Source organism: Anastrepha ludens, chromosome 6 (assembly GCF_028408465.1).
Source record: "Anastrepha ludens isolate Willacy chromosome 6, idAnaLude1.1, whole genome shotgun sequence".
Taxonomy (NCBI): domain Eukaryota; kingdom Metazoa; phylum Arthropoda; class Insecta; order Diptera; family Tephritidae; genus Anastrepha; species Anastrepha ludens.
Genome location: NC_071502.1, coordinates 45,653,869 through 45,678,905, shown reverse-complemented (window position 1 = coordinate 45,678,905; position 25,037 = coordinate 45,653,869). Strand labels below are relative to the sequence as shown.

Sequence of the window (25,037 nt, the reverse complement as noted above, 5' to 3'; positions counted from 1 at the left end):
CAACTGTTGTGGGAACGGATAACTTGAAATTTATTGGGCCTTTTTCAAGGATTTGGAAAATGTCCTTTAATCCTTTTCTCGATAGGAATTTTCCAGATATTGTAGGAAACTATCTTTTTGCTAGATTCCTCACATGCACCATTTAATACATTCACTACATCATAATGTGACAAAGTTGTTTTTTGGAAATTTGCAATACGGAATTGTGATAATATTAGGCATCGTCCAATAAAATGTTCAACGTCTGCTTTTTCATTTAGATTGCAGAGTGTACTATTATTGTTATATAAAAAAAATAGTAATTGGCGCGTAAACCTTTGTTAGGTGTTTGGCAAAGCTTCTCCTCCTATCTATGGTACGCGCCTTGATGTTGTTCCCCAAATGGAAGGACCTCCCATTTTAAGCCGACTTCGAACGGCAAATGGTTTTTATGAGGAGATTTTTCATGGCAGAAATTCACTCAGAGGTTTGCCATTGCCTGCCGAGGGGCGACCGCTATTAGAAACCACTTTCTACAATATTATTTGATTTTCATGCACGCATTCGGCTAAGGCGGTCACCTAATTATTGTTATATATACCATTTAATTACAAAAGATTGCATCTTGCTTTAAACATTACGCATATTTTGTACGTACCATTTTTATCATTGAAGCAAGTTTTTCTTATGTTGTAGTCAAATCATTTATATATTCATTGTTTAAAGATATCCCCTTTCAAGTGTTGGCCGCAACTACGCCGTAATTCGGCCATCCGTAAACACCAATTTTGAATGACTCGCTGAAGGACTTTGGTCGGCATCCCGTGAATAACTTTAGTAGTGTTGGCTTCCAATGCCTCAATCGAAGCTGGTTTATTCGCAAGCATTTAGACTTTACATAACTCCACAAATAAAGGTGTGATATCACACGATCTTGTGGCCAGTGGCTAATCCACTAATCCGAGATGAGAGATAAAGTGCTCACCGAAACGACGGCACAGTAGATCCATTGCTTCGCGGGCTGTATAGCAAGTAGTGGCGTCTTGTTGTGGAGATCACGGGCTTCAATTTTTGGCATCAAAAAGTCGTTTATAAAGGTGGGATGACAGCGTTTGCCATTCACTATTACATTGGCGCCAGCCTCGTCATTGAAGAAATATGGACCGATTCCTCCAACCCATAGGTCGCACCAAACGGTTGTTTTCAGTACATAGATGTAATGGCTGCTCTTGAATGGCTTCGGGTTGCTCTTCAGCTCAAATTTTCTTATTGGCGTAGCCATTAAGCCAAAAATGGGCCTCATCGCTGAACACCATAAGTTGACCTGAGCGCGCGATGAACACTTTTCACAGAGCGTCGATTTTTGTAATACAATCGTACGATTTGCAAACGTTGTTGAGACGCTAGCCTTTCCATAATAAAGGGGGATTTTTTAGCTATTATCTTTTTAAACAGTTGGTATAAACAGCTTTCGCACGTTTCGTGTTTTGTTTCACTATCAAACATCTTCAGTTTGGTCTATAATTTAACCATGAATCGTCTTACAAACGAACAACGCTTGCAAATCATTGAATTTTATTATAAAAATGCGTGTTCTGTTAAGAAAGTTTAAAGTCGAAAAATTGTGTTCAGCGACGAAGCTCATTTTTGGATCAATGGGCACGTAAATAAGCAGAATTGCTGATTTTGGAGTGAAGATCAGCCAGAAAAATTGCAAGAGCTACCAATGTATCCAGAAAACGTCACAGTTTGGTGCGGTTAATAGGCTGGAGGTGTCATTGAACCGTATTTCTTCAAAGATGCTGCGAATCGTAACGTAACTGTGAATGGTGAGCGCTACCGTGAAATGATATCTAACTTTTTTTTGTTCAAAATGTAAGAGCTTGATTTGAATGGCATGTGGTTTCAGCAAGACGGTGTCACATGCCACACAGCACGCGTAACTATGGGCTTGTTGAGAGGCGAGTTCGGTGCACCTTTTATTTCACGTTCAGGACCTGTCAATTGGGCACCCAGATCGAGCGATATAACGCCTTTAGATTATTTTTTGTGCGGCTATGTTAAAGCTCATGTCTATTCAGACAAGCCATTGCATTGGAAGACAACATTAAAGCATTTATATGTGAGATACCGGCCGAAACATTGGAAAGAGTATGCCAAAATTGGACTAAGCGGATGGACCATTTGAAGCGCTCAACAATTGCATGAAATAATCTTCAAACACTAAATTATATGGACTGTACTATCGATTTAAATAAAAGTTTATTGAATCTGTACCCATGCCTTTGCCTTTGCGTATCTGTGCAGTACATTGCTCTAGTACAGTTATGCCCAAAAATTTTGATGGCTGAACAAGTCTCAGATATTGAATAACACTGTATATGCCTGTGTACGAGTATAGGTATTTTATACACATTTTGCTCAGCCTAGGGGTTAAGTTATTTCAATAGCCACGCAAGGCCTATGAGGTTTACTACCTGCACGACATGAACGACATCTGTAGCAATAATTTTTATGTATTTGGGGCAGGAAACAGTTGCACTAATTACCTCATTATTTGTAAAAACAGGCATTTCTTTAGATTTTTCCAGTATTTCGCTAGCCTCTATTTTCAACAGTTTCAATCTTTTGTTGTTGTCGCATTATCACTTACCTACCTGGTTAAATTCGTGAAAATTGAAAAAGGTTCAAAAGCACTGAATTATCGGCGAGCGAAACCATAACAGTCAAAATTAAGATTTCTGTTGTCTGCCTGTACTTTCGTGTTTTAAAAAAAGAGCCTTTGTTTCAAGTAAGTCAAGTAATGTATTGCTGGAAATATCCAGGTTGATTGCTTTTATACACTTTTGCTGCTTGTTCAATGTTTAATAGCTGCTACCATTAAGCCATATTCAAAATTAAAAAAGAATTATAGACATATGTATATGTAAATAAATCATAAAAAATAGTCCAGATATCATTAGATTTGTCCTTCATGTATGGCATTGTTTTTTAATGTAAATGTATATTGGTTATATTTTCAGTGTAGCACCGCAAAAACGCATACAGAAGTTCATTACTACTACTCCAACTACAGAGAGCGCTTAAATTTTTTTTTACTACTGCTCTGAGGTACTACATAGCAGTAACGAAAGGTAGCTTGAAGCGGAGAAAAACAGTTGATCCCGTGTTTTGCGCTACCTGCTCCACTACTCATCTGTTCAAAATTCCAGTTTCTATTTTACACAAACTTGAAAGAAGTTTAATAATTTATAAGTACAATAAGTAAAAATAAAGAAATAACTTCAAGCTGATATTTGCTACATTTATTTTCAATCCAACCTGTTAAAGAAAACTAGGAAAATTGCGATTCACGTGGAAAGCAGTAACACAAAATATCCTACTTGAGTTGATATAACCAGTTTGAGTTGCATAATGTTGAAGGATTTTTCTTTCCGACCTAATTAATAGATAATAGCAACACCAGCAGACGTGATTGGTTTATTGCATCCAGGATAGTTAAGGGGGAAACGATAAGGTTCGCCTTCTCGTCATTCGAAAACTTTAAGTCAACAGGATCCGATGGCATTTACCCAATCAGGCTCCAGCGAGGCAGAGAACAACTAATAAATACTTTGAAAATAATCTTTACGGCATGTCTTGTGCACGCTTATGTTCCACAATTGTGGCGTTTGTGAAAGTTGTATTTGTCCCAAAGCAAAGCAAGAACAGCTACGCTTTACCAAAAAGTTTCAGACCTATAAGCCTGACATCGTTTATGCTTAAGGGTCTCGAACGTATGGTGGAAAAGCACATTAGGACGGAGGTTATAAGTCGAAACCCTCTCAACGTCAGACAGCAGGCTTATCAAAGTGGGAAATCTTGCGAATCGGCTCTGCACGAGTGCGTTAGCATTATCGAAAAAGGGCTGGAAACAAGAGTGTGTTTGTGGACATTGAAGGAGCTCTTCTATCAGAAGTCAGTGGAAGAAATCATTCTCAGATGGATCCACCCTATGCTATCCAAAATACTGCTTACCATGGATAGAGAAAGCGATGAAGGAGTCTGGGTTGAGAAGAGTTGCCCACAAGGCGGTGTACTCTCTCCCCAACTTTGGTGCTTCGTGATGGACTCTCTTCTTAATGATCTGCAGAAAATTGGACACATCCAAGCCTACGCAGACGATGTGATAAATGCAATAAAATGCAGGTAGCTCTAAATAAGATTGAGTATTGGTGCGAATTGCATGGTCTTTCGGTGAATCCTACTAGGAAACGCAATATGGAAGGCCTGTTACTATCCACATTGAAAGGGGTAACACTGCAACTGTCTTCTGAGGTTAAATATTTAGGAGTAATCCTAGGTAGTAAACTTACCTGGAAGAAGCACGTCGAGCAGAAGGTCTCTCGAACACTAAAAGTCTTCTGGCAGTGTAAGAGAACCTTTGGCAAGACATGGGGTCTAAGACCGGCGATAGTACACTGGCTGTACATTACCCCGATTAGACCCATTATTACATACGCCTCTGTAATATGGTGGAAAGCTGCAATGGTTAATTCCAGAGTAAAACCCCTAAGGCTACAGAGAAGTGTGTGCTTGGGTATGTCATCTGGTGCTGCCCTTAATGCCATTCTGAATTTGCAACCTCTAGATCTTCAAATTCGAAAGGAAGCAATGAAGGCGGCGTACAGGCTCAAGTTAAACAGAGTCTGGGGAAATGAAGTAAGCACTGGCCACTGTCAGATATGCCACCAGTTGTCAGAGCGGTGCACACTGTTCTCGATGCCGGTGGACAATCGGGTGCCTGTCGTTAGCTTCGGTAGGAAGTATGACGTTTTGATCCCAGATAGTTAAGTCCAGAGAACCTATTAATGGGATATTCGCACACTTTCTACATCGACGGATCCAAAACCAGTGATGGAAGCAGATCTGGATGGTACTTAGACGAAGACACTAAGTACTCCTATGCCACAGGACAGACGGCCACGGTATTCCTTACGGAAGTCTATGCCATCTTGAATGTGGCGTACTGGCTAATTGAGAAAAAGTGGCGGGGCAACAGTATTGGAATTTGGAGTGACAGTCAAGTTGCACTGAAAGCCCTTGCTAGCCCACGCTGTTCTTTGTAGTTAGTCGGTGAATGTAAGACAAAACTGAACAGTGTTGCAAAACACAACAAAGTTAGTCTTATTTGGGTGCCTGGACATTGTGGTATTGCAGAGCACGAGTTAGCTGATAAATTGGCAAATGAAGGCTCTGCAAATATGCCACTAGGCCCTGTACCCTTTCTAGGTGTCAATTCCGCATCGATTCAACTATGAATTGAGGATTTCATGAGATCTACCCACAGAGGTCGTTGGTCTGAGTTGAACTCGTGCAGAGTAGCCAACTGCTTTGTGAAAGAACCAAACAGGAAAACAGCGACCTTTCTCCTAAAACTCAGCAGGAAGGACCTGAGAGTACTGGTGGGTGTAATCACAGGGCACAACGTCTGTGGTCAGCACATGGCTACCATGGGGGTCGTGGACAGCCCGATATGCCTAACCTGTCTTGAGAATGACGACACTGCAGAGCATTTTCTCTGTAGCTGCGATACACTGAGTATGGACAAAGTTCATACTCTTCCTCTTCCTGACCTCAAACTAATTTATCCGTTTTTACCATCCACCTTTATCTTTCCTATCTCTATTCTTTCTACTGATATCTATCGGGGTGTAGTACAATGGTCTACTGACTGAGTGCTTGGACTTATCCAACGACCCACAAATCTAATCTAATCTATCTGATAGCATTGACTGACGGCGGCGTTAATCAAGATTACCGGGCCAGCTAAACTTATTAAAATTGTAGTGTGACAGACAGTTGTTATGCGGATTAGGATTAGTGAACAGTTAATTCCTTTTGTTTTGTTGGCATAAGATAGACCGCAGGCAAGATACTAAAAATTAATTATTTATTTACAAAAAATCTTAAATTGGGACTTCTCAAACTGCCCCGAAATATCAAAACAATTAAAATAATTTCGAACGTGTTAGTACAAACTTGCATTGCATCCAGTCTTTGTTGTTCTTCTCTTCAAGTTTGATTATTTTTCATTCACAATAGATAATAACTGTCGTTTTTCGGCAGCGCTGTTATTGAAAACACCCCAAATATGCTTAAATTATGAGAATTAGGTGTAACAGCGGCCGCCGTAGCCGAATGGGTAGGTGCGCGACTACCATTCGGAATTCACAGAGAGAACGTCGGTTCGAATCTCGGTGAAAACACCAAAAAATTAAGAAAAAACATTTTTCTAATAGCGGTCGCCCCTCGGCAGCCAATGGCAAACCTCCGAACCTCCATAAAAATTAGTATGTTGAATGAAATAAAAGATTTGAAAAATCATCTCAGCCCCACCCGAAGCAACGAGTAAACGATACAGATATAGGTTAGCTCAATTATTTATTTATTTATTTTGTACAGAGTGGACAGTGCCTTATTGCGCCCAACGCAGAAGAGCTCTGAACCTATAAGAGCAGTTGATGCTCGTTGTTTTGCAAATTTGTCAGCAATCTCAAAATCGTTCATCGCAACATTGTGAAGTGAGCCGATTGTTGGGTTATTCAAAACCGGTGTGTTTATTGAGAAGAATTTTCGTCGCAGGCGGATTTTTCTTTTAGGAGCATTTGAAGATCAAATAACCCGCATTATCAACCGTTTTACAAAAATAGGACGAAAACGATGGCAATCTGGCTTCGATTCTTGCACTCGTTGTATTTTGTAGATACGTAAAATTTTTCCCGTAGTCGAAGGACAAAGGCCAACATGTTGAGAACTACAACGAATCGACATTTCGGCGTCTTCTTCAACACTTCGCTTTATGAACTTAGTGTTACGGCATTTAGCTATTCATCATGACTTGCCAAACCTTACTGAACAGAAATGTCAACACAGTTTGTCATTCTCAGCTGTCAAACCATGGTTATTGATATCGATAGTTCTCATGCAGCTGAAAAAACACCTATACTATCGATAGTAACGCAATTAAGTAAAAAATTAGATACTTCGATAGAGCCATCGATAGTTTAGCAGCTCTAGTGGGGAGCCCGTGGCTTGCACAACCATAAATCGAGGCGCTGTTTTCTTATACTTTCTATTTTGTAGCCTTAACATTTTCCGGAAAAGTAAACAACAAAAAAAAAACCACTCTAATGCGGAGAGGTATTGGATTCGAAAGAGAAGAACTCACGCTAAACTCTAAAATAAGGGCTGAGTTATTTAAAGCTGTATTTTTGCGGCCGCCGTAACCGAATGGGTTGGTGCGTGACTTTCATTCGGAATTCAGAGAAAACCTTCGATATTGGACTAATCCGATTAAATTTGTGTAATGGAGCGCTAGGCCACTTGCTTTCAATTCTACCTTATTGAATTTTAGTGTGACTATGTATTTTGGTAATTTTTTTAATATTTGTAAAATAATTTATTCGAAATATGAATTCCACATATTTTCATATAAAATAAAACTAATAAGAAGACGAAACTGGTAAAATATATATTTTTGGACCAATATATATTAATACCTACGAACAAATAAACGAAAATGGAGGAAGCAGAACAGGAAAAAGATATCGATTATTTCCATCCTATACGCATGAATACGTTGGGTATACCACAAGAGCACGACCTCTTGTTGGCTTATGATGTATATCGACCCGCGTTAGAAACTCGTGCATTAAAGTCCGAATCGGGACGCACCATGTATGCAGAGTACTTCATCGAGGACATAAAGTTAGGCCCATTGAGGGATCTTTGTACACGCGCCTTAAGCTCGGCATACACGCCGGATCAAGTTTTACTAGGCAATGATCCGCTAAAAACTCGTTTGTACTATGATTCACTGAGTTTGGATCTACCGTTGGAGGAAAGCTATAATATCACGGATGAGAAATATTGGCGTCGCTTTGTATTGGCCAAGAATAAGGATGCGACTTTAGCATTTAAGAAAGAATATAACTGGCGTAGTCTTGGACTATCGATGAAATTTGTGGAATTAGTAGAAGCTTGCCCGGCTGAATATTGGCCCGAAGATGAAATGCAGCCGATAGCAATGCACATTAAGGATCATGTTGAAGAGATGCACATACGAAGTTTACAATCAGTTTCAGAACGTTTTTTCAAAGAACGAGTTCATTTAGATGAATCTGATGAATCAGAGAGCGATTCGACTGACGTTGAATCGATGACGGCGACGCCCCGATCAATCCAGACTTCATGGGACGAAATGGGTGAGGAGGAGGGGGAGGGAGATGATAAGGAAGGGAAAAAAGAACGTAGTACAATTCAACAGGATGATGAGGAAGAAGTAGAAATAGAGAAATCAGAAGCTGAAAAGGAATGGGATCGCTTACATCAGGACATACTGGAGGAGCGTAGCGAAAGAACACGTATATTAAGGGAAGCGCAAGAAAAGCGGCGCGCAGAGCGTGCAGAAAAACGGCAGGCTCAAGAATTACTAAAAGCAAAAACTATGTCGCCAGTTGAAGAACCAATACCTGGAAAAAAGAAAAAACCATTTAGGCCAAAAGGCGTGTTAGATATACAGGTTGAAGAACCCGAAGATGATGGCGAGGATTTGATTAACGATCGGCGAAATTTAGAACGCGCGCTTAAGATGATTAAACTGGTGGATTATCCAATGCGACTTTGTCATCATATTAATTTAGGTTTTCTGCGTTTTTTCGAAAATCTAGTCAACTTCACTATAGAGTTTTGCGGCCCAGATATGCAGCGTGATTTTCATGAACGACATTTGAAGTTTTCATATGTCGATATGCAGAACTTGGCTTTGTGAGTTGAGCATTAGAGTCATAAATATGCATAGATATCATACAAATGTTTTAATTTTAATATTTTTTTCTCAATAGCGGTATATCGTTTCTACAAAAGTTAAAAATTTTCCGACTACGGTCCAGCCAGATGGATGGGCAGAAGTTATATATTATCAGCAAGGCACTTAAATGTTTACAAAGTATCGAAATAATTGATTTCGGATATGATCACTTAGAGGACGATTGTGGCCTGGGCTTATATGAATTGTTTCGCCATACCAAATCAATAAAATCGCTTGAACTTGAACATAATTTGATTGGACAGCGTGCCATGCACTTTTTAGCAATTGGTATCAGCCGCTATGGCGGGCAACTGGAATATGTTGGACTGGATGGTAATCTGCTAGGTGATGAAGGTCTACATGAGCTTAGCAACAAAATTCTTGGAACACAGCACGTTGCTCGTCTGAGACTTCGAATTGCACAGCTTACTGAATCGGCGATTATATGTTGCATTGCAAATGAGTTACTAAAACATCCACCGCTCCAATATTTGGATATACGTACTGTGCCGATAAGTCGGGTGGCAGGCGTTGAAATACTGAAGGTACTGCAATTCAATCAAACTTTAATGCACTTTGATGTACGTGATTGCCAATTGGACCCTGATCTTGGATTGGATATAGTTTTAATTATGAAGCGAAATCAATACATCGCCGAAAATCCCTACTTGAATGACCCAACGTTATCTGCAGACAAGATTGAGGAATTTGTAAATCGCATAAAGTGCGACAATCCATTGAATAGTGATATAATGGGTAGTTAGTGTAAAACTTTTATATCTCTTTGCTTTTAGAAACCCGCTGCTACTGCGCGCAACAGATGCTGTGAAAAAACGTGCTGAGTGTTTAAAGAATCGCCCACCCGAATTCATACCAAATGTCGATTTATTGCAAGACGAAGAACATCTAGACAATGCAGCCGAAAGCGTAACATCTCTAGATAAGTTAATTCCAAAGACACAGCCAGACTCGGAGCAAGAGAAGCTGCCTATAACACTGACTGACGGTAATAATATTTTACGACCTACCCCCTTCGTTTACGATCCGACCACTTTTACGGAAGAAGAATTCCACGAGCATGTCTTTTTGCCGGGACCTGCTGAACGTTATTACTTTTATAATCTGTCACAAAAGCAACAAATAAGTACAGGAGCTGAAAGTGAGTTTGTTGTTGTGATATATTTGTGTATTAATATATATTGTACATTAGAACGTACGCCTCTGTTAGGTGTCTGAGCTCCTCCTCCTTTACTTTGTAGTGTGTGTTTTGATGGAGCGAGCTACAGTTTTATGCCGCCTCCGAATGACAGATGGTTATTTTAATGAGGTGCCTTTTGATGGTAGAAATACAAATAATCGGAGGTTTGCCATTGCTTGCCGCGGGGCGAATACTCTAGAAAACACCTTTTCTTTCATTTAGTGTTTCATGCCCCCAGTGGGTTTCGAACCCTGGCCCTACCGTATGGTAGCCACGCACCAAACCATTCAGCTGCAACAGTCCACGCTATTATTGTGACCTTGTAATATTTTAGGACCGTTTGCTGAATGTCTAATTAAACCTTTTTTTAAACAGAATTTCATTAGAAGCTGTATAATATTCGGTAAGGTGTTTTTTTCAATGTCTGTCAATGAGCGTGTTTATTGACCGATTTCACTCATTTCAATTCCAAACTACCAAGGTTCATTGAAGTATCTTACTTTTCGCTTTTCACTTACGGGCTGCTTATGGATAAATGCACGGACGATCGTACATAGATCTGAACATTTTGGTATACTCGTATATGTGTCTAAGCCTATATCCATACTTTTATGCCGTTACATACAATCGTTATGTGAAAAAAATTATAATACTCTTGGACACAAGTGCGTAGGTATAGAAATGATCCGAATTGTAGAAGAATCCATTATGGGTTCTCTAACAAGACTTGTCTAGAGGTTTTTGTCTAAGTACACATTCCAGTGCCATCTGACCCGGTTGCTATCTTTCTCCTGAGTGGAAATGTGCATGGAAAGAAACAAGATTTGAGTTGATTTAAGCTATAAAAGGGTAAGTGGCATACGTCCTGAAGCAGTTGACAAAAGAAGGCATCCATTACTGTTTTGTACCATGGAACATACGCCCTATGCCTGGTAGGCACAGGGGAAGGTTATATAAGTATCATATATTGAAAGTAATGAATGAAATCGAACTACCGCCTAGTTATTTAATAACCACATCTCGTATAAAAACAAATAAAGGGATGTGTTTGTATTGCTTCAATCTTTCACTACATTGTAATGTTAAGAGAAAATCATCACAGCAGCTACTCCTCCTGGTTTCTTGAGTCTAATGCTCAGATATCTCACCTCTCTTTGTTTAACTCAAGTCGCAGAGATATTGTATTAACCGCCTGCTAAATTTCATCATCGAAATGGTTACCGAGGCCGTCAGTAGCCATCTTTCGATAATTTGCCTGTGCCTATACCTTTTCCTGCTTTTTTCTACAACAGTGGACGAATCCAGGATTAACGTCTAAGTGAGCCCTCTTATTTTATGCATAAGTTTAGGTACAAGCATTACCTTTACATTCCTGCATGCAGGTATATACAAACAAATTGAATACTAATAAATATTTACATACACATTTATACATATATTATCATAGAATTCGATTAATCGATAACTAAAACAATTATAAAATTTCTATAGCAACTCCATAGCTTGACGAAAAATGCTTGAGCTCAATCGAAAACAATAAAGGGAGTCGTCTAATATAGAAAATGTATAAAGAACGTTACGAAAACGCACAAAATGAACAGTCAAACAAACAAGAAAATGTGTGAAAATATTTACTGAAAAATGAAAAGTCAAAAATTTATATTGGATTTTTTTTAATTTGAAAAACTGCTACTTTCAAAATATTGTAATATTTTCAAAATTTAATAAACCCGACGCGCATCCTTATTTGCTTTTGTGTGGATGTGTGTGTGCCTTATAACGGCAGTAGAGAGTGAAACTGTTTTGGACAAGTGCGGATATTTTTGCGATATATATATTTTTTTATATAAGTTTAGTAAATGATTAGGGCAGCTACTACTGAAACCGTAAACCTTTGAAAGCATTATGCCAAACAAGCAGCAGCAACGATTTGCTGGAGGAGGTGGCGATAAGAGGAAGACCTCAAAAATGAAGGTAATACATAAGCACATATATTTACTATACATACCTATGTATGTAAATGTAGCGGCCATGTTGAATATGAATTTTTCTGTTTACACAAATGTAAATGACAAAGGTCACTTACGAAGTTTCTTGTTTATTTGTTGCTAGTTAAATTTACATTTGGCAACAATTTTCACTTTATATGCATACACATTAGGGTGTGTAATTTTTTTTCGACAGATTCGGAGTCCACATTAGATTCGAAGAAAAGAAGATCACTAGAGCATAGATCTAAAGTCAATTTTGAATCACCTTAATACGAAGTTGTGGTGAAAATCAATATTAACTAAGGTATTATGGTATACATCAAATCTTTTTTTTTAATTCCATTTATTAAATGCCTTCTGTCATACATAGCATGCAGTATTACATTTAATTAAAATTTTGAAAATATGACATGTACGGAACTGCCTATTGAGTCCATTACTTAAAGGATACATTTTGAATCTTTCTTGCACATCATAAGCCTAAAAGTTTCAAGTCTTCGTGAGACGTTGGTGTGGTGTGAAGGGTTAGGCGCCCGAGGATCTTGGATGGTTAGCAAGTCTGTTGTTATATCTTATGCTGATGTTGGCCATTTCTTCATGTACCGATAACACTCCCAGATCACGATGAACTATATTGTTTCAGACAAACCACCTGTATGATGTCAAGATTTGATTTTGCAGCTGAGCTCCAGATTTGCACCCCGTATGTCCATGTTGGTCTCAGTATTGCTTTGTATATGAGAAACTTATTGGTCAGCGAAAGCTCTGATTTATGGCCAAGTAGGCAATAAAGGGAGCGAAGTTTTTTTCAAGCTGCTTCCGCTTTGAAAATACATAGGTACATATATATGATATCGCCAGATAAGGCGTCGATCAAAATGAGTTCTTAAGTATTTAGCGTGGTCCGTTTGGGGGATCGCACAGTTGTTAAGTTGCACTGAGGAACAAGTATCCTTGCGTAGCGTGAAATTTATTTGCGCTGATTTTGCTTTTTTGACTTTTATACGCCATTTTTTCAGCCATGGGCTAAGGCTGTCAAGATTTTGCTGAAGTTAATTAGTTGTTTGAAGAAACATGACTATTTCTAACCATTACCACAGTGTGATCTGCATATGTTAAAGGTAGGTCAGCAGTGAAAAGCGTATAAAGTACTGGCCCCAGGAAACTTCTCTGCCGTACATCTGGTTGGATTTCATAGAGCTTGGTAGCTTCTTTGTTTACTTTAACTCGAAAATATCTGCTTTATAAGTATGATTTTGGCAGCATAAAAAAATTATAAGGAAAATTCATTTCTAGTTTGTATGCCCTCGTAGCATATAAAAAAAGTAAAAAATGAAAATAGGAAGTAGACTTATTGGTCCATAAGAGAATGCCACATCGAAGGGTTTTCCTGGCGTAGGTATTACGATTTTATCCGATACTTTCCATGGCACTGGAAAATACTCTGTTCAAATCATCTCACTAAATATAGGGTGGGCCATGTAAAATCTGCTTTTTAAATCGGCTATAAAAAAAAAGCTAATCAATATTTTTTCAAACTTTTTTTTATTTTGAAGATTGAATATTGTCATTTATGAATGAAAAATAATATGGTTCAAATGACTGCCACGACTGGCTTTACAGTAGGCCATTCGATCAACCCAATTTTTAAGCACATTTTCGATTGCTTGGGCTCCAATTTCATGAATGGCTTCGATTTCGTATTTTATAGCATCAATCGCCTCTGGATGGTTCGCATAGCATTTGCCCTTAACGGCTCCCCACAAAAAATTTGGCCAACGGGCTTAAATCACAGCCCCGAGGCGGCCAATTGATAACGGAATTTCGGCTGATTATTCGGTTTTCAAAAACTGTAGCGAAAAGTTCGAGTGTAACTTCGGCAGTTGCACCGTCCTGTTGAAACCAAATGTCGTCCATGTCATCCTCTTCAATTTTTGGAAACAACTCGTTGAGCATGTCACGGTAACGCTCGCCATTTACTGTAACCGCGGCGCCTCGCTCATTTTCGAAAAAAATGGCCCGATGATGCCGCCGGACCAAAAACCGCACCAAACAGTGACTCGTTGTGGATGCATTTGCTTCTCTATAGTAACGTGTGGATTTTCTGAGCCCCAATCCGACCATTTTGCTTATTGACGTAGCCACCGATGTGAAAATCCGAAAAGAAGAAGAAGACTCACCACTTTGGAAATAGGTTTTCAATATTTCCCAATTTTGTTCAAGCGTATAGCGTCCCATTTCGTAAATTTCAAACCTTTAAGTAAATTATGAACACATTTGACATGTCATTTGTGTTACCATTCTATGGGCTATATGGCCCACCCTGTATATACTTAAAGACGGAAGTAGGTACTTACATACCCTACCCTTCAGTACTTTCCTCGTTATGAGGTTGTATTCTGGTGCTTTGTTTGGCTTTAAAACTTTGCATAAGGTGTCTTTTATTTCCTTCCAAGTAAATTTGGGATTTGGAAAATCCATTTGGAAAGGAGTTGAGTGAAATTCGCACACTTTTTTATCACCTTCTGACCTTTTGTTAGAAAAGGATTGAAAAACATTTGAAAGATATTTAGCGAATTCAGAGGGGTTTGCTTTGTCGGTTTTTGCCCATTGTGCGCTAGATGTTTTAAGTGTATATGGGATATGGCTGCAGTGGATAGGCTGCGAAATACTTTTTGTCGCTTTCCGTAGCGAATAATCCGTTGATTCTGCTGGTGATAAGTTGACTTTGAAATCATTTTTCAGTATGCGGCGGATGCTACGGTCAGATATGTTCAGTTCTTTCGCCATTTGATTGGCATTTCGTCGGGGATTTCGCTCAAGTCGTTTCTTCACTTTTTGAACCATTTCATGTTACGTTGCAGTCTGTTGATGACCACCTCATAACGTTTCGTGATGGTGCCAGTATCATTGTAATGAGTAATGGTGCGATAAACAAAAAATGTGTTTACTTTAAGGCGCTCGAGCTCACGAATAATCACACTACTACGTTTGAAATCCATTACTGATTTTCTTTTTTCGCGTTTACTCTCAGCAAAATGCTTCCACGCGTTTGTAAACAGTACTTTGATCCGTCATTTAGCAAACTAACACACAGCTGATGTCCGTGTATCATTCAATAATTCAATGGCCGCTTCTGTGACCGTATTTGTTTTTAGTGGGATATCCATAATTAGCGAGTTCTCAATCAGCTTTCTAAATTTGTCTCAATGTGTGTGGTACTGCCCTTAAAAGAAGGATCTGCGATTAGTAGCCTACAAGCTTGCCCAATTGCCAGTACTTCCGCCTGAAATACACTGCAAGCATTAGGGAGACGCACAGATCTTTCAATTTTAAGTCTATGAGAATATATACCAGCTCCAACACCACAATTTATTTTACTGCCATCTGTATAGACTGTAGTGTCGAACTTGTTTAGTGAGAATCCCTTACTCCATTCTTTCCGAGATGGAAAGAGATTGACAAAATTTCTGCTGAATGCCACCGTCGGGACGATGTAGTCAGTCCTCTTCGAGGTATACTGGGTTTGTCGCAGTAATAGACTAGCAAGCCCATGAGCTTTTTCCTTCCAGCGACCCGCTTCATTTAACCTAAATGCACTCATGGTTGCCATCTTCTTGATATGTGGATCTACCGGAATAACGTGTGTCAGCGCGTTCAGGGCCTCCCTAGGACATGGTCTGATCGCACCGACTGTTATTGCACAGGCTGATCTTTGTATTCTGCTAAGTAATTTGATGTTGCATTCTCTCTCTAGAGCTTTCCACCAAACTACAGAGCCATACGTTAAAATTGGTCGTATAACCGCCTTATACAACCATAATGTATACTTGGGTTGAAGACCCCATCTTCTTCCCAGCATACGTTTACAGGCATATAAAGCGTTTTCTGCTTTCTTTACCCGTTCTTCAAGGTTTATTTTCCAGCTAAGTTTGGACTCCAGAATTACCCCTAAGTACTTTGCACTGGGTGAAAGTGAGAGGGTTTGTCTGTTAATGCTTGGTAGAGTAAAAATTGGTACCTTATATCTGGTCGTAAATAGCATGAGTTCTGTTTTACGCGCGTTTAAACTTAGGCCACAGCCTGTAGCCCAATAGTTAAGCTCGCTTAGCGCCCTTTGAATGATCCCACTGATCGTATTGGGACACAGTCCTGATGCCATTAACACCACATCATCTGCGTACGTGACCACTTTTCGTTTGAGTTACTTTAAATAATTCTCGTCCTTCTGGTGTTATAACACGCGATCCCCATTAGTGGTGTTTTGCGTTGTATCGCCACCTACCAAGAATCTGGGACCAAGTGTATGCAAATATACTATATCAAATAATAGAAAAAGTCTCCAAATTTCTGTGAGTTCTTCGACAAGCCATGTTCTCCAATTGTGACCACAAACTGCAGTCCAATGGATTCAGATCTGGACTTCCCGACGGCTAATCTTCTGCGGCTAAGAACCCAGGAATATTGTTTTTTAGCTACTGCTGGATGGTTTTTGCCTTGTGGGCTGGAGAGGATTCTTGCTGGAAAATCCAACGTTCTCAATTGAAGAGAGTACTGCTCAACTGCTTCTCAACGCTTTCTAAGACATCCTTTTGGTACACTTTTGCCCCTTTTTCGCAGAAATGAAGAGATTTAATGCCTTTACAAGACACTCCCTACAAAGCCATTATGGAGGATGGATGGTGGTTACGCTGAGCCCTTGGTAAAACATTTTTTGCTTAATAAAAACTTCTTCAACAGTGGCAAATTGTCTCATCTGTGAAAAGAATATTTTCTTGTCCGTGGACCGCGTGCCACTGAAGAAGCTGCTTGTATTTGTCGAGTCAAATTTTCTTCAAGCGCGTTGTCAAAAGATTACCAGTTGAGCGACGGAAGGCTTTCATGTGGATGTCATCTCTAATTAGTCTTGATCTGATCAATATACTCATTTCCCCGGACATTATTTTCTGCTTTTTAAGGGGATTCCTGCGAATTCTTTCTCGAATGGCTTTTATGGGCGCACGGGTTCGAACCACGGGAGGACGACCACTTCTTTTTCTGTCTATCACTTCAGACGTTTAGGAAAAAAGATTGATCGTGCGGTAAACAAACATCCTCGAAATATTAAGTTTTTCAGCAATTCGTAAATCTCACTTAGACTTTTACTGCAATGCGATTTTTCTTACTCGCCACTCCATTGTTAAGAAGCGAAATTTGTCACGAAAGTGAGTTTAATTTATAAGCAGGCAATGCATACGAAAAAAGCAAAAATAACGGAATCTTTTTCTGCGAATTTGTTCTCGCCATAGCATTGTAAAATTTGTCACAAAATTTATGGCGGGCTAAGTATATTAACATATAGTGAATATTCTTTCGGGGCGAAGAATTTATTTTTGATATGCAATTTTTTATATGTTAATTAAACTAAAAATTGCAAAAAAAACTTAAAACAATAAAATTTTAGAATAGTTTAAGAACTTTTTAAAATTTTCTTGTTCTTATCAATAATTTTTTAGTTTTTATAAATTACGTAGTTGCAAAATTAGTTTGGTTTTGATTCCCTTTTACTATCAACAGGAGGTGTATTTTTTTTACATTCTAACATATCTTCATTGGCGTAACTCCCACTCAATTAAAATTTGGAGAAAGGGCTCGAAACTGAATTTAGAGCTAACTTTTTTTTTCTTAAACATTATGTACTCGTATATGCATATTCCGAATCTGTTAGGAACGATGTCGAGTAAAATAAATGATACATTTAATTTGACAGTAGTGACGCCAGTGAAAGTAAAAATATACCTACCCTAATGTACAAATTTGTTTATTTATTCGAGTATAGTTAAATAATATTGACGCTTGGCACCGCTTTCGCCTTGACTGTGCGCCATACATGTGTATGTATGCTTGTATGTAAAAAGCGGCTTAAAATTATGTAAACAAATTTTGGAATTTGCTTCTATATAAAGCACATGTGGAAAAAAATGTTGAAGTTACTATGCAAAAAAACAAAACAAGTGTTAAAAATCAACCCGATTCATGTATTAGGAGTTTGCTTTAAATGAACTATTGTATATTTAGGTAAATAAAAATGTTGCCTAAAAAATGCTGCGAATATTTTAAAAAGATAAAAGCCACTTATGTTTGCACAAGTGCATGCACTTCTATCATCCCAGTAGAACTAGGGATCATCGTTTGAGTAATTCGAGAGTATTTTCATGCAAGTACCGCACTACTCCCCGTTATTCCCTATATTTCTGTGTATAAGCGTGTGATTTTGTATAATCGCTTTTAACAATGTTAGCCTACATATAATGTCAAGTAATAGAAAGGCGGCCGCCGTAGCCGAATGGGTTGGTGCGTGACTACCATTCGGAATTCCCAGAGAGAACGTAGTTTCGAATCTCGGTGAAACACCAAAATGAAGAAAAAGTTGTTTCTAATAGCGGTCGCCCCTCGGCAGGCAATGGTAAACCTCCGACTGTATTTCTACCATGAAAAAGCTCCTCATAAAAAATATCTGCCGTTCGGGGTCGGGATAAAACTGTAGGTTCCTTCATTTGTTGAACAACATCAAGACGCACACCACAAATAGGAGGAGGAGCTCGGCCAAACACCCAAAAAGGGTGTACGCGCCAATTATATCATATAGGTATGTATATTAGGGCGGGTCGAACGAAAAATCCCACTTTGACCCATTTAGAGTGCTCCAATCGAGTCCAAATGTATGACCGACCCCCACTAACTTTGAACGGCCGATCCACCCATGCCAGTGGCACACCCCCTGGAACTCTCCTGGGGGGTTCTCCATACAATCATATCAAAATATCACCATTTTTGGCCTTTACATGAGAAAGGAAACTAAAAAGTTCGACCCAAATTGGGGGACATCAAAATTCGTTTTAGAGGTAAGGTTCCTTCGGCAAAGTTTCTTATTTTGATCCCTAGAATATGATTTTCACAGGGCAATGGGCGATTTTTTTGCCTTCCCACAAAATACACTAAAAGTTCGACCCAAATTGGGGGACATCAGAATTCCTTTTAGAGGTAAGGTTCCTTCGGCAAAGTTTCTTATTTTGATCCCTAGAATATGATTTTCACAGAGCAATGGGCGATTTTTTTGCTTTCCCACAAAATACACTAAAAGTTCGACCCAAATTGGGGGACATCAAAATTCGTTTTAGAGGTAAGGTTCCTTCGGCAAAGTTTCTTATTTTGATCCCTAGAATATGATTTTCACAGAGCAATGGGCGATTTTTTTGCCTCCTCACAAATCGACCCGGCCTAATGTATATACTTATAATAGAAATACTGACCTAATTTTACCTCCGAAACGATCAATGAAGCCTGAGTCAGCCTGAACAACTCAACCTTACTTCACTTAGGCCAAGGATAGTAATTCCATAGCGCAAAATTTCACGGTCCACTTGTAGACATCTGAAGTTCATGCTGGTGGCGGTGTCAGCATTTCTCAAGTTTTTTATATTCTAGCATCCGATCTTAGCCCCAATACGAGACCCAAATGTCGTTGACTGCTGGTTTGTTTTTGATAGTCGAGGCAATGTAGTTGATTATTCGTTAGCAAGTCAAATATCAGTCAAGTAGGTCGCTAGCCTGCCTGGCGTAACTTGGTGATAGAATTTCATTAGCACACGTGTTTTGCTTGTTCTGGTCCGCGAGTTGTATTTTATTTTTCACCTACCCTGCATATCTGTTGAGTATTCCCCGGTCCATCACAAGGGGATGGGCCCGATGGGATACAAGCAACTGCGCACGCAATGGAAGTCCTTTGTTCCGAATAGGAGTTAAAGGAACCTCTATCTCCCACCTCAGGTTTCCTGTTTAAGCAATTGAAGAGTAAACCTTGAAACCTCCGAAAGAGGCGATTAAAGAGTACTCATAAACATCTCATAACCGAGCAATAACAGATTACTTTAGGAAATAACAAAATTATCTATTTGAAAGAGTTCTGTTTGATTCAATATATTAATTTAATTCAGATACAATTTTGCAATACTCTTTTTACATTCGCCTTTTTTTTTAATTGTTGCATTAAAAATATAAAAATAACACAGAAATTTCTTCTTTTGCTCAAAAATCATGTCAAAAGGATTACTCTTTTATTAATCGCTTGGGGATATCTCACTTCAAGCTCAACTGGGATGTGTATGTATATGCACGTATATGCGTGCATATACATTAATATGAATTTTATGTTGCAGATAATAGATATATTTAGGCACGTTTTTTTGTCGGGATGCACTGCAAAATTGTTCATTAAAGTTTCTTGAAAACTGCTTTGATGGACTTTTGTCACGCAACGCACAAGTTTGTATTAAAAGCCCTGGATATGCAAGTAGATACATTCGGGAGGCATAATTATCTACACAATAGTGCAACCAAGCTATTGACTTAACTACATACTAATATATAAATGGCTTATAGTGCCATTGGTGTGAGTCTTTACCAATCTTAATTTCTTTACAAAGCTTAGTTTAAAAATATCACAGCAGAGTTTGAGAGTGACCTATTAATTAGTTGGTTTTTGGCATTTAAATATATCAGTCAACCGCAGGTGTGCTCTGCGATTTTTACTATGGATAAAAATATCGAACAAAGATTTTTTCTTAAATTTTGTGTTTTGAACGGGATTTCTTTTGTCGAATCGTGAAAAATGTTGCAGAAAGTCTGTGGCGAGTGGCTTTATCAAAAACACGGGTCTACGAGTGGTATAAGGCTTTTGCAGAGGGCCGAGAAGTCGTGGAAGATTTGCCCCGATCTGATCGCCCATCAACATTTTCAATGGATGAAAACGTCGACAAAGTCAAGGAAATGGTACTGGAAAACCATCATTTAAGTTTTAGGGAAGTAATATAGCTCGTGAGCTTAGCGTGTGTCTCGAATCAATTCGCAACATTTTACACCATTAATTGGGCATAAGACGCGTGGTTGCTCGACTCGTTCCAAGAGAGTTGAATTTCTTTCAAAAAATTCAGGGGAAGAAGGTGGCTGAAGATATGCTTGAGCAAGTGAATTCCGACCCAACGTTTATCCAGATGATGAGACATGGGTATATAAGCTCCACATGCAAACCAGTCAACAGGCGGCTGAATGGCGCTAGCCACATGAGCCGAAACAAAAAAAAACCACGTCAAAGTCGGTGAAAAGTGAAAGTCATGCTACTCGTTTTCTTTGATTATCATGGTGTGGTGCACTCGGACTTATTCAAAATGATTCTACAATGATGATACAAATATTATTCGGAACTTATTCAAAATGATTCTACGGTAAATAAAAATATTATTTGGAAGTTACGCGACGTTTGAGAGAGAATGTGCGTAGGAAACGGCATAATTTGTGGAAAGAAAACTCATGGATCTTCTACCATGATAACGCACCCCCTGACAAGGTTCATATTGTGAACACTTTTTTGACCAAAAAGTCGACAAATATCATCGAACCACCATCGGATTTAGCCCTCTGTGACTTTTTCTTTCTAAAAAAACTTAAATTGCTACTCCGCGGACGCCGCTTTGAGTCGATAGAAGCTATTAAGGAGAATTCGCTGAAGAAGCTAAAGAAGATCTCTTCAAACTCGTTTAAAAGGTGCTTTGATGCATGGACTAATCGTTGGCTTATGTGTACTGCTTCGAATGGAGTCTATTTTGAGGGTAACAAAATAAATTTTGATAATTAAACAATTATTTTGCGTTTTATTGAACAATTCCGATGCGATTTTTTCTTATTCCCTAAGCTGTCAGGAGAATTCATCGTAGCGGCGGTACAGGAGGTCAAGGAAGCCGAAACTATGTTGCTGAATGGGTGAACTTCGTAGGAAATGTCATGCGATTATTGTGCACAGTTAGCAGGAGACGATTGTTAAGACCGATAATAAAATATGGATACTAACTTAATTTCGTTATGTTTTACTGACAAAATCATAATACTTAATTGATACTCCACGTGGTCTGTCAAATAAAAGTAACAATGCCAGGGGATATCAGATGATATCAGACAATTTGACTCTTTTTCATTTTATGAAAAATTTGCGTGACTACGAGATTGCAAATTGACGATTGTGTTAAATATGTATGTATTTAATAAAATTGTCAAAAATGTACTTAAAAAAATGCCTTTAATATTTACTATTTAATTTTTTCTCTTGTTTTTCGAATTCCAAATAAATTTAATATACGAATATGTCTAACAACTCCTTTTTATAGTTAAGAACTTCGGTGCTTGGCACTTTTGCTTTGATACCTCAATTATGAAAATAATTTTTCAGTGGCCAAATTATCAGTTAGAAATATTTTTTATATCATTTTTTTCTGCGTTAAAGTTGCTCTTGACGCTCAAACAAAAATGAATAAATTATTACTTTGAGAAGAAACGAACCGCATATATAGTGATATAGTTACAGTTCAGGTTAGCCTTAAGCTATGTTAGTGGTAAGCAATGTTACTAAATCTAAAATGTTACTAACAGAAAGTTATTGTCATGTTAAATATATATTATAACATACATACATATGTTAAGTTACATACATTGATAATGATAAATTAAGAAATCAAATTAAATAAGCAAATAGAAAATAGGATTAGCGTTATTAACCGTTTGAGTGCGATTCGTCGATATAGCGACGATAACTAATTACTCCAAATTTGCGGCACGTCGCATCACTGTGCATTATCAAAAATTTATGTCATATAAAAGTATAAATTAGTTGAGACCGTTAAAAACAATTTTTATTTTTCGTTCAATATCGATATTTTGAAAATAATTCCTGACCATGTCTAGTAGTGAAGAATTTACTGACGTGGAAGATACGATACCGGATTCCGACAATGAAATGGACTATGATAGTGATTCGAGTTTAAGTGAAATTAGAGTGTTTACTACCCGGAGGATGCGCATTTTTAGTGATAGTTCCGACGAAGACGAGAATAACATGGGGGATGACCTTGAAAATAACATATTTACTACTATATCCTCTATATCTTCGCAATTTTCGTATGTATTAAAGAAAATCGCTTAGCACTCAAACGGTTAAGTTCGAATGTAACTGTTGAAAAATAAAGTTTTAGTTCTTGAGTTGACATCGAAGAAGAATGTTTTACTTCTGATACCTGACTATATACGTTTGGGTTCACATAATTAAGTAATTTTTCCCTTTTACAATATTTCATTTATTTTTTATCAAAATATAGTTCATTGTATAAAAAAACCTTATAATCAAAGTTCCATATTTTATACGAAATCCAGAAAAATTTAATAAATTAAAAAAAAAATTATCATCAAAATTTTCAACTTTTTAATCAGAATCTTTGGAAAACTGCTGAGTTTGCAGTTTTTAGCCCATTTAATTTTAGTTTAATAAAGTATAAGTTTGATTTTAGAAACTTTTTTTTTTCATACGATGTTGATGATTTTCTTCCATGTACGAGACCTTTGAGAAACTTTTTTTTGCATACGATGTTGATGATTTTCTTCCATATACGAGACTTCCATCCTTGTGGTTGAAAGTATTTGCAAAACTATTGTAAAGGAAAAAGAACGTATTCATGTGAACACAAGTGTATCTACGTTTAGGTGCATCACTCTCCATACCAAAGAAGTGGTACTGCTGACCATCGAAATTATAAAAAGTATTATATTTTAAGACTCTCGCAAAAATATTTCAGAAAAGTATTGAGATTAATATGAGATTAACTGAAATTACATAATTTAAATTTGTTTTTAAAAATAATTTTTCCAAAAAATCACCTTAGACGATCGAAGAGTTTAAGCTTAAAAGGTTTGCACACAAAAAATTAAAAAAGAAAATATTTAAATATTTGCTAAAGTCCGAGAATTCGTACCAAGTTCTGGGCTAAAAAGTTCTTTAAAATGAATATTTACATACACAAAGACTTCCTGACAAGTTTTGACAATTTATTTATTACTTATTTAATTTTGATAATTTTTTTTATGAAAATAAAGCTCATTATCTTGCAATAACTATAAATATCCAAGTTCTAAACTTTTGTGCAAATCAAAAAAAAGCAAACACAAGCAATTTTCATCAAAACTTCTCACTTTGTAATCAGAATTTTTAGAAGAATTCGAGTATGAAATTTTGCAGCCATTGAATTTTGGTATATAGTAATAAAGTGTAAAGGCTAGTACTAACTTCACATCGATATAATTTCGCCAGCAATACTCGTATTGACTGTCAAATGAGAAAGCACGTCAAATCGCCCCAGAAGCAATTTGTAAATTTTGGTTGGAAAGGTGTTTTTAAACAAATTAGCATACACTCATATATATTGATACAGTAAAATATAAAGAAGGTTTACTTGCACTCTTCACTGCGCATTTAAAACATGTTGCTGGCATGTTGCCCAATGTTGCCGTGAGATACTTACGAAAGTTCACGTGTATTTCATGGCAATGATATTTGTAGGGATTTTCACAGTCATTTTTGAGAAACACAAACTTGGTGCTATATTTAGGTTTGAAATGGTCGAAAAAGTGCATTGTTTTTTATTTCATTTTGTTTTTCGTTGCGTCGGTCTTGTGCATGGTATCCATATAACGAATGGTAGATTTTTTTTATATGGAAGAAAATACCTTAAACCGTCAACAAAAAACTAAAAAAAAGAAATTGTTAAAAATCAAGGCAGCGTGTATTATCTTATATTAAAAATGAACGACAACAAAACTACATACCCAGAATTTTTTTAAAAATTGAATGGGCTTTAAACTATTTACATGAAATTTTTTCAAAAAATTCGGAATAAAAAGTTTCTTGTTTTTTTTTAAATTTTCACAAAGCTAGAAACTTGGTTTTATATTATAGTTTTGGTAGGAGAATAAACGATTTTTTCATAATAAAATTATTAATGTTAAATGAGAAAAAAACAAAATATCAGAGCTTGTCAATAAGTCCCTGTGCTATAGTTATTTAACGCTGTGTATATTATAAACAAATCAATTTCAAGACATTAGCTTTTAAAAAGTTATTTAATCACATCGCACTATGGGCCAGGAGACCCTTATAAGT

The 25,037-nt window shown here is 37.6% G+C and overlaps 2 protein-coding genes across 2 annotated transcripts in view; both read left to right on the top strand.

The window, feature by feature from the left end:
- Positions 1 to 7,492: 7,492 nt before the first annotated feature.
- LOC128867578 (uncharacterized) lies at positions 7,493 to 11,625 on the top strand. The gene is made up of 4 exons (XM_054108945.1): positions 7,493 to 8,787; positions 8,865 to 9,554; positions 9,625 to 9,989; positions 11,520 to 11,625. Exons 1-4 carry the CDS (start codon positions 7,541 to 7,543, stop codon positions 11,528 to 11,530), a joined length of 2,313 nt encoding a protein of 770 aa, XP_053964920.1. The 5' UTR covers positions 7,493 to 7,540; the 3' UTR covers positions 11,531 to 11,625.
- A 14-nt stretch (positions 11,626 to 11,639) lies between these two features.
- Positions 11,640 to 25,037, top strand: part of LOC128867579 (dynein intermediate chain 2, ciliary) — a 36,349-nt gene continuing 22,951 nt past the window's right edge. The window contains exon 1 of the mRNA XM_054108946.1: positions 11,640 to 12,002. Coding sequence (XP_053964921.1) covers positions 11,934 to 12,002 — 69 coding nt within the window. The 5' untranslated portion in view covers positions 11,640 to 11,933. The remainder of the gene's footprint in view (positions 12,003 to 25,037) is intronic.

Excerpts from the sequence above, each read along its gene's own strand:
- LOC128867578 (XM_054108945.1), top strand. The coding sequence starts at position 7,541 with ATGGAGGAAGCAGAACAGGAAAAAGATATCGATTATTTCCATCCTATA. Across the intron at positions 8,788-8,864 it reads GATATGCAGAACTTGGCTTT|CGGTATATCGTTTCTACAAA; the intron begins GTGAGTTGAGCA and ends TTTTCTCAATAG. Across the intron at positions 9,555-9,624 it reads GAATTTGTAAATCGCATAAA|AAACCCGCTGCTACTGCGCG; the intron begins GTGCGACAATCC and ends CTTTGCTTTTAG.